This window comes from Dryobates pubescens, chromosome 26 (assembly GCF_014839835.1).
Source record: "Dryobates pubescens isolate bDryPub1 chromosome 26, bDryPub1.pri, whole genome shotgun sequence".
Lineage (NCBI taxonomy): Eukaryota > Metazoa > Chordata > Aves > Piciformes > Picidae > Dryobates > Dryobates pubescens.
The window spans coordinates 16,999,024-17,012,247 of NC_071637.1; the positions used below are offsets into that span (position 1 = coordinate 16,999,024).

The 13,224-nt window shown below is 61.1% G+C and overlaps 1 protein-coding gene across 1 annotated transcript; it reads right to left on the reverse strand.

The window, feature by feature from the left end:
* Window positions 1–1,797: 1,797 nt before the first annotated feature.
* On the reverse strand, window positions 1,798–3,056 carry LOC128898575 (corticoliberin-like). Its single transcript, XM_054173587.1, has 2 exons — window positions 3,023–3,056; window positions 1,798–2,209 (listed from the first exon to the last, which is right to left on the reverse strand). The coding sequence occupies exon 2, from the start codon at window positions 2,183–2,185 to the stop codon at window positions 1,799–1,801; it is 387 nt and encodes a 128-aa protein (XP_054029562.1). The 5' UTR covers window positions 2,186–2,209; window positions 3,023–3,056; the 3' UTR covers window position 1,798.
* Between the last annotated feature and the right edge of the window lie 10,168 nt (window positions 3,057–13,224).

The window sequence follows — 13,224 nt, forward strand, 5'->3', positions numbered from 1 at the left end:
GGTGAGGCAGGGGCAGGGCCGGGGGGAGGGGGCAGGGCCAGCTGTAACACCAGGGGGGAAGCAAAAACCCGAGAAAAAAACGATGTAAAAGAAAAAAAAAAAGAGCAAAATGCCCAAAGCAGCCCCGAAGGGAAGCCTGAGCCCCCCTGCCTCTGGAGAAGGACTCTGCTAGAGCCAGCTGTCCGCCTTGGGACGGCCCCGAGGGCCTCTCGGAGCGCTGCGGAGCTGGGGCCGGGGCCGGCTGAGCTGCTGTGTCCTGGAGTCCCCCTGAGCTCCTGCCCAGCGCCCCCCGCTGCCAGCAGGAGGAGTTCTTTCCTGTTTCTAGCATGGTGATTTGTGTCTTGTTCTGTCTGGATATAAACTTACACAAAAAGAGGAGAATAAAAATAAAAACAACAAAAAAAAAAGAAAGAAAGAAAAGAAAAAAAGGACAAAAAAAAAAAAGAAAAGAAATAATAATAAAAAAAAATCAAATCCAAGATTGCTAAAGTTATCTGCAAAAAAAACCCCAAACCCACCACCAAACCACAGCCCCACCTGAGCCCAGCCCCACCTGAGCCCAGCCCCACCTTGAGCCCAGCCCCACCTGAGCCCAGCCCCACCTGAGCCCAGCCCCACCTTGAGCCCAGCCCCACCTGAGCCCAGCCCCACCTTGAGCCCAGCCCCACCTTGAGCCCAGCCCCACCTGAGCCCAGCCCTACCTTGAGCCCAGCCCCACCTGAGCCCAGCCCCACCTGAGCCCAGCCCCACCTTGAGCCCAGCCCCACCTTGAGCCCAGCCCCACCTGAGCCCAGCCCCACCTGAGCCCAGCCCCACCTTGAGCCCAGCCCCACCTGAGCCCAGCCCCACCTGAGCCCAGCCCCACCTTGAGCCCAGCCCCACCTGAGCCCAGCCCCACCTGAGCCCAGCCCAACCACCACCAACCAACCACTGTTGTAAAATAAATGTTTTCAATGCAGAAGTGCTGCCTGGGTTGGGTTTCCTTTGCCCTCCCCTGAGGCACCCCTGAGGGGCTGGGAGGGATCCCTGGAGGGGGTTGGGGGAGTGTCAGGAGGGAGCTGCAAAGGGGATGAAGATGTCGGTAGGCTGGGGGGGCTCTGGGCAGAGCCAGGGAAGGGCTCCCCCCATGGTCTGGTGAGGGTTAGCTGGGGCTGGGGGTGCCTGGCAGGGCAGAGGGAGCCAAAGGCTCCTGCTGGCAGCCTGAGTTTGGGCCCAGCTTGGGTGGTTCTTTGCCTTTTGCAGGGGGCAGCATCCCCTTGGCAGTCACCTGCTGGCCATGCTGCTGGGGGGTGCAGCCTGCTGGCCTTGGGGTGCAGCTGCCAGCCTGGGGCTTGGAGCCAGCCCCTTCAGGAAAGCTTCCAGGGGGCTCTGTGGTCACAGGGCTTGCTGGTGCCCAGGGATGGTGCCAGGGCCCTCGTGGGGTAGCAGGAGCCACCAGTTGGCCCCAGCACAGCATCCCAGAGGAAAAAATGTCCCCAGGAAGCCCCCCAGGGACACCTCCTGAGGGGCAGAGGAAAGGGTTCTCCTTTGCCAGCCCCATGTAGAACCTGGGGGGCAGGGAGGGAGTGGGAAGGGACAGAGTCAAGAGCACAGCAGTGGGGCAGGTGTGAGGGCAGATTTAATTGACAACAGTGAGAGCAACACACGCGGGGGACAGCGAGGAGGACCCTGCAGGGCAAGCCCTGGGCACGGCTCCAGCCCTCGCCCGGGCAGCAGCACCCCCCCAGCTCTGCTGTGCCACAGCCACTCGCCGTGGGGTCGGTCTCCTTCATCTCCCCCTCCAGTCAGCGTCCCCCCCTCATTTTCCTATGCTCTGCAGCAGCAGCTTGTTGCTGAGAGCCTTCTGGGCCAGTCTCTCCTCCCGGGACATCTCCAGGAACTCTCGCAGCAGGTGGAAGGTGAGGTCCAAGGAGTTGGGTTTGCCGTCTCGCCTCTTGCTGCCCTGCAGAGCCCGCGGGCTGCGGGCGGCCGTGGTGGGCTCTGCCCCGTGGGCTGGGCACAGTCTTTGTGGCAGGGGGCCGGGGGCGGGAGGTCGTGGGGCTCCCGGCCAGGGCTCCCAGGTGGGTTGGGGAGCCAGGGTGAGGCGGTGGGATGGAGCCCGCGGCCACTGCAGGGGCGAGCAGGTCTCCGAGGGCAGGAAGAGCAGGACGAGGACAGAGGCAGCTGAAATCATCCTGACCCGCATCGCAGCCGCTCCGGGGCCACACACCTGCAAGAGCCCCCCCCAGCCCACCCCGGACCCCCCACATCCCCCCCACTGCGGTCAGGGGGCACCCGAGGGGCTTCACACCGCGGGGGGACCCCCACCCCTGGGATGAGACCCCCTTGGAGATAGAATCCTCCGGGATGGGAACCCCGGGCATGGAACCCCCACTCCCCTGTCCCTGGCACAGCACCCTCCAGCCCAGGAGGTTCTGGTCCCACAGGATCCCCCCGGAGGCTGGACCCCCCACCTGTGGAGACCCAGGGATGAGTCTTCTCCCTTGGCCGCCGGGATGGGACCTCCGGCTCCTGGCATCCTTCCTGCCCCCGGGATGAGACCTTCCGGGACCTGGGAGCCCCTGGGGACCTGGGACCCCTCTGTCCGCGGGACAGACTCCCCCAAGACCTGTGAACCCCCGGGCTGTGGGACCTTCCTGCTCCCGGGATCCAGGCTCCATCGGACCCTCTTGCCCCCGGGACCTGGAACCCCCCGGGGACCTTGGGATCTTGCTGTGCAGGGGAAGGAACTCATCCTTGACCTGGGACCCCCGCCCCGGGATCCGGGACCCTCCTGCCTCCGGGTTGTGGAATCCCTTGGAACCTCCCGGGATCTGGACTCCCTTGGACCTGTGGCCCACCGGGATGCAGGACACCATTGCCTCTAGGACCCTCCTGCCCCCCGGGGACGGAGTCCCCCGAGACCTCCCGAGATCCGGGAGCTCTTCGCCCAGCGACCCCCCCGGGACAGGACTCCCCCTGGGACAGGACCCTCCCCTCCGGGACAGGACCCTGCCGGGACAGGACGCCCGGTGCCGCTCACCGCTCTCTCCGCCGCTGCCCGCAGGACGCTGGGCGCCGCCCGCCTGGCTCCGCGCTATAAAGGGGGCGGCGGGGCCCACGTGACCGCGCTATAGCCGGACACAGCCCCCCCCCCCCGAGCTGTCCGCGGTGCTGAACCCTTCGGGAGCGGGGGGCACAGGCGTGAGGGGCTGGGGGACACACATGGGGGGCGAGGGTGTCTAGGACCTGAGAGTCTGGGGGACACTCGGCGGGACACAGGGGGTGATAGGGGTGAGGGTCCAGGGGGGCAGGGTGGGACACACTGGGGCCAGGGATAAGGGTCCTGGGGGGCTACTCGGGGTGACACAGTGGGAGATAGGGATGTGGGCCTTGGGGGGAGACTCAGGGTGACACAGGGGGGGACAGGAGTGACAATCGGGGGCGTGATGTGGGGATCAGGGGGGGTGGCAGAGGTGGGAGTCTGGGGAGCACAGAGGGGTACAGGGGTGGGGAGTAGAGGGGACAGTCTGGGGGGGGAGCATGGGGGATCATGTTGGGGAGAGTCCAGGGGAGCATGCGGGGGACACAAGAGTAAGGGTGAGGAGGTGAGACCTGGGGGGGCGTGGGGGTACTTGGGGGAGAGGAAGGGTCTGGGGGTACAGACTGGGGAGGAGAGGGGGTAAGAGTCTGGGGGGGCACAGTGGTTTACAGCCGTGTGAGTCTGGGGGTTCGCAGTGGGGAGAGTCTGGGGGATGTGGAGGTACAATGGGGACAGAGTCTGGGGGAACACATGGGGTACCCGGGGCTGTGGAGGGGTGAGACCCCGGGGGTACACTGTGTTCCTTGGGGGGGGGGGGAAGAATGTGGGGGCCCTGTGGGAGTATATGGAAGTGAGAGGGGTCAGAGTCTGGGGGCATGGAGGTGAGAATCTGGAGGGGCTCAGGGGAGTATGGGGGTGAGAGTTTGGGGGGGACATCGGGGTTCATCAGGGTACACAGAGAGGAGGAGGGTGAGAGCCTGGGGGGGATAGAGGGGGCTCCTGGAGGTTTGAGTCTGGGGGTACAGGGATGTGGGGGGGATAGAGGCGAGGCGTTGGGGGGCTGTGTGGGGTGTGCAGGGCTGTGTATGCCCACGGGCACGAGTGGTCTGAGGGGTGCTCCTGTGTGTGCCAGGGGGGTGGGGGGCCCGGGGGTGTATGTGCAGACCCTCCGTGTGTGACAGCTGACGGCGGGGTGCAGCAGCAGCAGCCAGCCGAGCCCCCCAGGTCGCACTGGGGACAGCTTTGCAGGCGCTGGGGCACAAATCCACGCTCAGTGGTGGTCCCCACGGCAGAGGGGCTCGCAGGGGCCTGTGGCTTAGTCCCCGAGCTCGGCGCTGGCAGAGTTCTCTCCACCTGCTCCTTCAGAAGGTGCCCAGCGAAGACACAGCCCCAGTTCCTCCGGGTGATTCATCCTGGCCTCCTGCGGATGAGAACTCCGCTTCCGAGGCCTCGGCGCGCCCCGGAGCCCAGCGGCCCCCCCTCTGCTGCAGGATAAGAGGCAGAGTCCTGCCCCGGCCCCAGCGCCCGGCGCGGGCGCCGACCCCGACGGCACTTGGGCGGCCGAAGGCTTCAGCTTTGTGATTCATTTGCCTTGCGCCTCCCTCCCTGCTGGAGCTTCCATCACTCCATCAGCAATCACTTCATCTTGCAAAAGTGCTGCTGCCTCTGGAATCAACATTCCCTCGTGAGGAGTAAACATTTCAAGAGAAAGGGCGAAAAAAACAACAAAACCAAACCAAGAATCAAGAGGAAAGGGAAAAACATCCCAAAGAGCAGCTCCCGTTAAATGGAACTTGAATGAGCAGCAAGAACCCCCCCGGCGCCCCTGCAGCGCAGCAGCCGCATCAACAGCCAGGGCTCAGCTGCTTTCTGGAGGCTCAGCAAGAAGAGCTAAGGGGGTTTGTGGTGAGTGGGGGGCTCCCCCAGCCGCCCCCAAAGCAGAATAGCTCCTGGCAGAGGTGAAGTGGCCGCGGGGAGCATCTGCCTGCCGCGGGCTTTGTGCGCCCTGCATTGTGCGAGGTCCTCTCTTCCCGGAACCATCCAGAGCTGCTGCAAGCGCCAGAGCTCCACCTGAGCCTGTGCCCCCCCGCCCCGGAGCCCCACACCTGACCCTGCGTTACCACTGTGCCAGGGGCACAGCCTGTCTCCCCCCAACCAGCGCTGGCAGGACCCTCGGCTGGGGGCTGCTGCTGCCCTGCCTGCAGCTCTCAGGGCATCACCCAGTCCTGGTGGGTGCTGAAGGCAAATGGGACCCCCCCTCCGCCCCCCACATCCGAGGAAGAGGCTCTGCCAGTGACTGGAGCCCCAGTCACAGAGCCCTGGAGCAGGCTGCCCAGAGAGGTTGTGGAGTCTCCTTCTCTCCAACCCCCCCTGCGCATTGTGCTCCTGGGCAGGCTGCTGTGGGAGCCCTGCTGGAGCAGGGGCTTGGGCTGGGTGATCCCCAGAGGTCCCTTCCAACCCCACCACGCTGGGACTGTGTGACCCTAGATGGCTCTGGGCAGTGACAGCCAGGGAGCTCTCCCTGCAGGGAGCTGCCATGTTCCAGGGCTGCTCTGCAGTGACTGTCCCTGGGCACCCCAGTCAGTTTTGGCTGCCCGTGGGGCTGGGCTCTCTCTGCAAGATGCTTTCTTGCCCCCTCCCCTGGGAATCCTTTGCAGAGGAAAAGCTGTGGGGTGCGAGCTGCAGCAGAAGGGTTTGATGTCCAAAGCATTGCCCATGGGACATCGAGGATCACCTCAGCTCAGGAGGACTGAGCCAACAGAATGGTTTGGTCTGGGTTGGAAAGGACCTTTACAGATCATCTAAGCCTAACCCTCTGACCAGGCAGAGCTGCTCCTTCACGGACAACCTCATGGCCAGCAGCAGACCTGAGGGGATGCAGCTCTGCTCCGATGGTACCTCCAGGACCAGCACTGGGGCTGGTAACACTTTAGACCAAATGCTTTTGGTCCTTGTGCTTTAGGCTCAGCCATTTAGGGGCCGGTGGGGAATCCAGCGGCGGAGTCTGGTGCTTGTCTTTTATTCAGGAAGCCCAGCTTGGAGAACTGAATCTTTTTAACCCTGCTGCCTTCACAAACCGCTGACACGTTCGGCACTGGGGCCCTGCACGCTGCCTGGGGATTCATTATCGCCACCAGCAGGGACGTTGCTGTCTCTCCCTCTAAGCAGGAGCGTGAGCAGTGATGTGTTAATGACGCTGCCAGGGATGCCAGCTTCACGTCCCGGCAGGCAAGGCCATGGATCTGGGGCCTCACAGCTGCTGGAGTCAGAGGGGCTCCTAATTAGGCACTTGGAGCTCCTGTCCCGTGCTGGCACCGCTGACCCTGGCAGCGGCGGTGCCAGAGCGTGGCCCAGCTGCCAGCAGCTTCTCCTCAGGAACTGGAGGCCACTTTCCTCCCTCTGTTCCCTGGGGACTGCCCCCCCCTCGGTCCTTCTCCGTCGTCCCCAGCAGCCCTGCTGGGCTTCCCTCGTGCGGTGCCCTCTGCTCCTGGCTGCTTGATGGGTGCCAGAGGGGGGCTGCGGCGCTGGTGGGGGCCGGCGCTGCCCATCCTGCTCTGGAGAAGGCATCTCGTGGGCTGACGAACCTGAGATTGAGCCTGAAGTTCCACCATTCTCAGGTTAGACAGTCCTCAAGATGCCCCTCGTGTGGGCAGCTGCCAGCCCCCGTGCCACATGTCCTAGGACCCGTGGCCTGTGCTCTCCTGGGCCCTGCAACCGCTGAGGAACGCGGAAGAGAAAGCAGAGAAGCAGCTCCTTGGTTCTGCCTTCCCACCACAGCACTTCCAGCTGCTCTCCATCCCAGCTCAGCTGCTTCCCAAAGAGGTGCTCCTGGGAGGCTGCTTTCCCCTGGGCCAAGGCTGTTGTGGAGGCAAAGGGGTCCCTGGCAGGGCTGAATCCCTGCACGCTGCCTGAGGCAGGCTGGCAGCTCACCCCCCATCCTTTCTGGATCTCTGGACGTCGTTTCTGCCACCCTCCAGGCGAAGTGGTTTGCCATAAGGGTGGGAAATGAATGGCTCAAAGCCCATCAGTGACCCACAGAATCGAAGGGAAGGGTTTTCCCAGCTCAGCACCGAGAAGCTCCGTGCAAGAGGTGAGTTGGCCTATGAAAGCTCTCAGGAGAAGGCACAGAGGAACCTGTGAGCCATTTTCAGCCCCTTTCTGGATTTCTTGCTTCATCTGAGGCCTGACACAGTCCCACCTGTCTGGTAGGGACCAAGCCAGCTGCTCTCCTGGGCTCCCCATCTGCAACCAAGACTATTTCAAGGGAGTGACTCTGGATTTGTCCAGGGGCAAAGGAAAGAACCTTTCAGGCAGGGGCCAAGGGGGGTCACAGAGCCACAGCACAGCTTGAGCTCCTCAGATACCTCTACTGGGAATCTGTGATTGGCCTTGGGGGGTTTAAGCTGTGAATTATGGGCTGGCAAAGACCAAAGGTGGAAAAGGAAAGGAGCAGAAGCCAACTAGAATGAACTCTGAGCATGGTTAAGTTTGGGACAGAGCAATAAGGTAGCAGCAGACTCCTCCTGGCCTCTTTCTTGGTCAGGAGCTGAGCAGAACCACAATGAGCAGAAACACGACGAGAAACACCCTCAAAGCCTGCAGCCAGGAGGGGAAGGGCTGGGCAGGCACTGGCACAGGCTGCCCAGGGAGGTGGTGGAGTCCCCAACCATGGAGGGGTTCAGGAGCCCTGTGGCCATGGCACTTGGGGCCAGGGTTTAGTGGCCATGGTGGGGTTGGGTGGTGGTTGCAGTGGATCTCAGACATCGTCACCAACCCAAACAATTCTGATTCCATGACTGCCAACGACAGCAAGAAGCCTGCAGGGAGGGAGAGAAAGGAGGTGCAGGATCTGCCTTACCTGTGGACCTGCCTTGTCTCCAGGGCGTGAGGCAGAGTCTGGCCCTGGCCGCTCTCGGTGGATCCTCTCCCACCTGCCACCCCCACGCTGGCTTTTATGGCCTTTCTTGCCACTCCCCTGCGTGGAGCCAGGCCACAGCACCTTGCCACGCTCTCTGCTGGCTTCCTGTTTGCTCAGCGTGAGCCTCTGTGCTAAAATTTCCATTACACGCTGGACAGGCAGGGCAGCAAAGGGAGATGAGGCAAAGGCACACCAGGAAAAAAGAACAGGCAGAGAAAACTCCACAAAACCCAATGAAAAAACCCAACTGTGTCTTACAGTGAGGATGAGACAGCTCCTGGCTGCTGCTTGATAGAGAGAGGTGAGGAGGGATCCCATCTGTGGGCGCTGCAGAGCGTCCTACAGTGCCTGCGGCTAGGAAGCTGCTCTGGCTTCTTCCTTCCATGGCCCTGGGGAGATGGAGAGGTCCTGTTCACACAGCACCCCAGCAGGGAGGGGTTGGAAGGGACCTCTGGGGATCACCCAGGCCAAGCCCTGCTCCAGCAGGGCTCCCACAGCAGCCTGCCCAGGAGCACAGTGCCCAGGGGGGGTTGGAAGCTCTCCACACCAGGAGACTCCACAACCTCTCTGGGCAGCCTGCTCCAGGGCTCTGCTCCCTCACACCAAACAACTTTCTCCTCATGGAACCTCCTGGCTGCCACTCTGTGCCCACTGCTCCTTGTGCTGTCCCTGGGCACCACTGAGCAGAGCCTGGCCCCAGCCTCTTGCCCCCCACAGCTCCTTCAGCTCTTGCTGAGCATTGCTGAGGTCCCCTCTGGGGCTGCTCTTCTGCAGGCTCTCAGCCCCAGGGCTCTCAGCCTCTGCTGCTCCCAGAGCTGCTCCAGGCCCCTCAGCATCTCTGCAGCCTCCCCTGGACTCTCCCCAGCAGTTCCCTGTCTCTCTTGAGCTGGGGAGCCCAGAGCTGGACCCAGAACTCCAGATATGGCCTCAGCAGGGCAGGGTAGAGGGGGTGGAGACTCTCCCTTGCCCTGCTGACCACACTTCTTTCAAGCATTCCAGGAGACCATTGACCTTCCTGGCCATGAGGGCACATCCTTGGCTCACAGAACAGAGATGGAAGTGCAGCTTTGCAGACATCTGCTGCTGGACCCCAGCTTTTTGCCTGGCCTTTGGAGCATTTTATTGAACTCATAGAATCACAGAATCATTTCAGTTGGAAGAGACCTCTAAGATCACCCAGTCCAGCCTTCAACCCACCACCACCGTGGCCATCAAGCCCTGTCCCCAGGTGCCATGGCCACAGGTTTCTTGCACACCTCCAGGCATGGGGACTGCACCACCTCCCTGGGCAGCCTGTGCCAGTGCCTGCCCAACCCTTCCCCTCCTGGCTGCAGGTTTTGAGCTCCAGGGCTAATGAATCTCATCTGTATGTTTGCTGAGGTCAGACAAAGGCTTTCAGATGTCCTTTCTAGGAATGTCTCTGTGGTGAGTGAGCTTTGCCCCAGGCTGGCTTTCAGCAAGAGGCAGCATGAACTGAGCTGGAGGTGTGGGGCAGCAGGTAGCCACAGCAGGTGTGGGAGCATCACCTGAGTGTCCTCTCAGTGCTCCCCTGCCAGCAGCTGGAACCCATCCCACATTCATCCACTCCTGACAAAGCAGCAGAGGAGAGGCTCCCATGTGGGCACTGCCAAAGTTCCTCCTTCGGTTGCACACAGAAATTCACTTTTCATTTATTGATGTTGGTTGAAATTGTTGCAGTTGCCCAGGGCTGGACCCTGCAGAGCTGTGGGCTGGAGCTGCCAGGTTCAGAGACCTGTGACACATAGCTGACTGCAGACCCCACTCCTGCCAGGGTCTCAGATGAGGACTGGGTTTCGCCACAGCAGCTCTGCCTCCCTCTGTGCCAACAGGAAGCAAGAGGGCAGCAGACTCAGAAGGAAAATGAGTTGTTTGCTCTGACCTTTGGTCCCTCACAACCTGCCTCTGAGGTGCTGGAGCATCTCCAGAGGAGAGCAAGTCTTCTGAGGAGCAGCTGAAAGAACTGGGATTGTTTAGTCTGGAGCAAAGGAGGCTGAGGGGAGACCTTCTGGCTCCCTACAGCTCCCAGAGAGGAGGCTGGAGCAAAGAGGGGATTGGTTTCTTCTCACAAGCAACAAGTGACAGGACAAGTTGTGCCAGGGCAGGTTGGAGCTGAGGAACAATGTCTTTGCTGCAAGAGTGGTCAGGGATTGGCACAGGCTGCCCAGGGAGGTGGTGGAGTCCCCAGCCCTGGAGGGGTTCAAGAACCCTGTGGCCATGGCCCTTGGGGCCAGGGTTTAGTGGCCATGGTGGGGCTGGGTTGCTGCTTGGACTCAATGATCAAGAGGGTTTTTTTCCCAACTGAAACAGTTCTGTGGCTCTGTGACCTTATTGATCACCAGGCTGCTTTCCAGCCCCCCCATGCCCAATAATGGGGCAGGCAGCAGCCCCGGAGCCACCTCAGGCCGGGGACAATGAGCCACTTGGATCTGTTTCAGAGCAAACCAAACCCATCTGCTGCAGAAAGAGAAAACACAACCTGAAAGTCCTCCTCTGGGGTGTTGCTGCCTCGGGTGTGTGCTCTTTGATGGTCAAGCAGATATTGTTCTCAGGTTTTGTGTGTGCAGGTTTGGGTTTTTCAACTGCTCTGCTCTATTTTTAGCGACAGGAGGATGGTGCTGAGGAGCCTCTGCTGCTGGCCAGAGCAGTGATGCTTTGGGGCACAGGGCAGGAAGTGAAGCAAAGCCAACGATGGGGCTGTGCTGGGAGCAGGGATGGGGTGGGCCCCTGGCTATGGCAGGGGGGCTGCAGCTGAGCCTGTGGACACCTTGTGATGGGAATAATTCCAGTGGCTTTGGAGGGGGGGTTTGGCTGCTTTAGTGGGAGAGCTGGAGGGTGGCATTGCCTGGGTGTGTAAGGAGGGAAAAAGGGACTTTCCCCCTCCTCCTTCTCCAGTAGCACCATGTTTTGGGAGGATTCTCTCAGGAAAGTGGCTGTAGCTTCCCCAGGGCCAGATGTCCTCCGTGTTGCTGTCCCTACCCTCCGAGATGTTCCCCTGTCCTGCGTGGCTGGGCAGCAGTCACACACTCACAGAGTCACACAAGGCATGGGGTGGGAAGGGACCCTTAAAGGTCACCTTAAGCAACCCCACTGCTGTTAGCAGACACATCTCCAACTGGATCAGGTTGCTCAGGGCCCAAATCAAGTTTGACCTTGAGTGTCTCCAGGGTTGGGGTCTCCCTCACCTCTCTGGACAACCTGTTCCAGGATTTCACCATTCTCATGGTGAAGAACTCTCTCTGTGTGCCTAAGGGAGCTGGAGCATGCAGATTCAGGGGCTGGAGCTGCCAGGCACCACTCCATGGCTCAAACCACCACATTTACTCTTTTTTCCCCACTTAGACCCAGCAATGCTCTGACCCTTGAGGAGCTTTTTGGGCTGGTGAGAAGCAGCAGCGCTGCTGGGGGCTGTGGCCAGCACTAGTCGCTGCGCTGGAACCTCGTGGCCAAAGCTGCCTGAGAAAGCCTCAGAGCTGTACCATGGCACAAAACCCCCCAAAGGAGTCACTTTGCCTTGGGGACAAGAGGGTGGCTCTGTGTGCTGGGTGTCCCCAGCCAGGGCTGTGAGCGGCCAGCAGGGCAGGGCAGAGGCAGGGAGGGAGCTGCCTGCCTCCCACGCAGCGTTTCCGACGCTGTGTGCCACAAACAACAGACATTCAACTCTGTAGAGCTGCTAATGGTGAGCAGGGGCAGAGGGGCCTGGTGGACCCTCCAGGCCCCTGCCATGGGAGGCTGAGGGGGACCCAGGATGGTGCCTTTGCCCAGGGGTGAGGGAAATGCTGGCAGTGGTGTGGCCAGCAGCTCGAGGGGGGCGATTGTCAGCCTCTGCTTGGCCACGTCTCCAATCCTGGGGTCAGTTCTGGGGCCCTCACTCCAAGAGGGACATTGAGGGGCTGCAGCAGGTCCAGAGAAAGGGCAATGATGCTGGGTAAGGGTCTGGAGAACAGGGCTGGGGAGGAGCAGCTGGGGGAGCTGGGGGTGTTCAGCCTGGAGGAGGTTGAGGGGAGACCTCATTGCCCTCTACGACTCCCTGTTGGCTGGAGCAAGGTGGGGTTGATCTCTTGTCACATGCAACAAGTGACAGGACAAGAGGAAACAGCCTCAGGTTGTGCCTGGGGAGGTTCAGGTTGGATATTAGGGAAAACTTCTGCCCAGAAAGGGCTCTCAGAGGCAAACTCTGCTCAAGACCCACCCATGGTGTTGTCTCCTTCCAGGAAGCCAAGAGCACTGCTCACACAAGGTCTGCTGGAGCCTTAGGCATGAGGGATGATGATGGCATCCATTCATTCTTGGGGCTGAGCATGGGCTGGAAAGATAACACTGAGCTCCTCCAGCACTGAGCTCCTGCCCTGGCAGCTGCAGCCCCGAGGAAGGACTCTGGCTGCAGACATGGACCTGGAGATGCTGCTCTCCGTTGTCCCCAGCGCTGCTCACTTGGTGCCCCAGCCAAAGCCCCTTGTGTCTGCCTCTCCTCCTGTGTTTGTGCTTATGAGCTCTCCTTCCACCCACGCAAGCAGCTATTTTTAGCAGGCACTAATCAAGAGGCAGTGCTGGCTCCCAGGGCGGCTTTCAAGCCCAGGGCTCACTGCTTGTGCCCAGCGCTCGCAGGAGCTCAGCCCTGTGTCTCCTTTTAGACTGAGCTGAGCATTTACACAACGTGCTGCAGAGCAGGAGCAGCTATTCTGGGCTCATCACACCTGAGCCCACACTCAGTTAGCACCACTTTAGGCAAGGGTTTGGCAGAACATCCTCCTCCTGGCCCTGCTCTCCTTGCCGCTCCCCTCTGTGACCCTCACAGAGACAAGTTCCTCCTTGTGCTGAGGTGGAACCTCCTGTGCTGGAGTTTATATCCACTGCTCCTTGTCCTACCCCAGGGAGCAGGTGAGCAGAGCCTGGCCCTGTCCCCTCCCTCTTGACCCCCTCACCCCTCAGATGTTCACAATCATTTATCAAATCCCCTCTCAGGCTTCTCTCCTGCAGGCTAAGCAGCCCCAGGGCTCCCAGCCTCCCCTCCCAGGGCAGTGCTCCAGGCCCTTCAGCATCCTGGTGCTGTCTGCTGGCACCCAGGGAGAAAATCCACTCCTGGAGAACTTTTTGTTGTTGTTAAAGCCTTGTGATCTTGGTGTGAGAAGCACAGCCCTCCCCACCAGGCAAAATGATACTGATGGAGAGGTCTCACTGCAGTAGCCACCACTGGGCTTTGTCTTGTGCAGCATGCATGGCCTTGCTCTTTCTGCACGGAGGCAAAGCAAACCAGGAGCTGCAG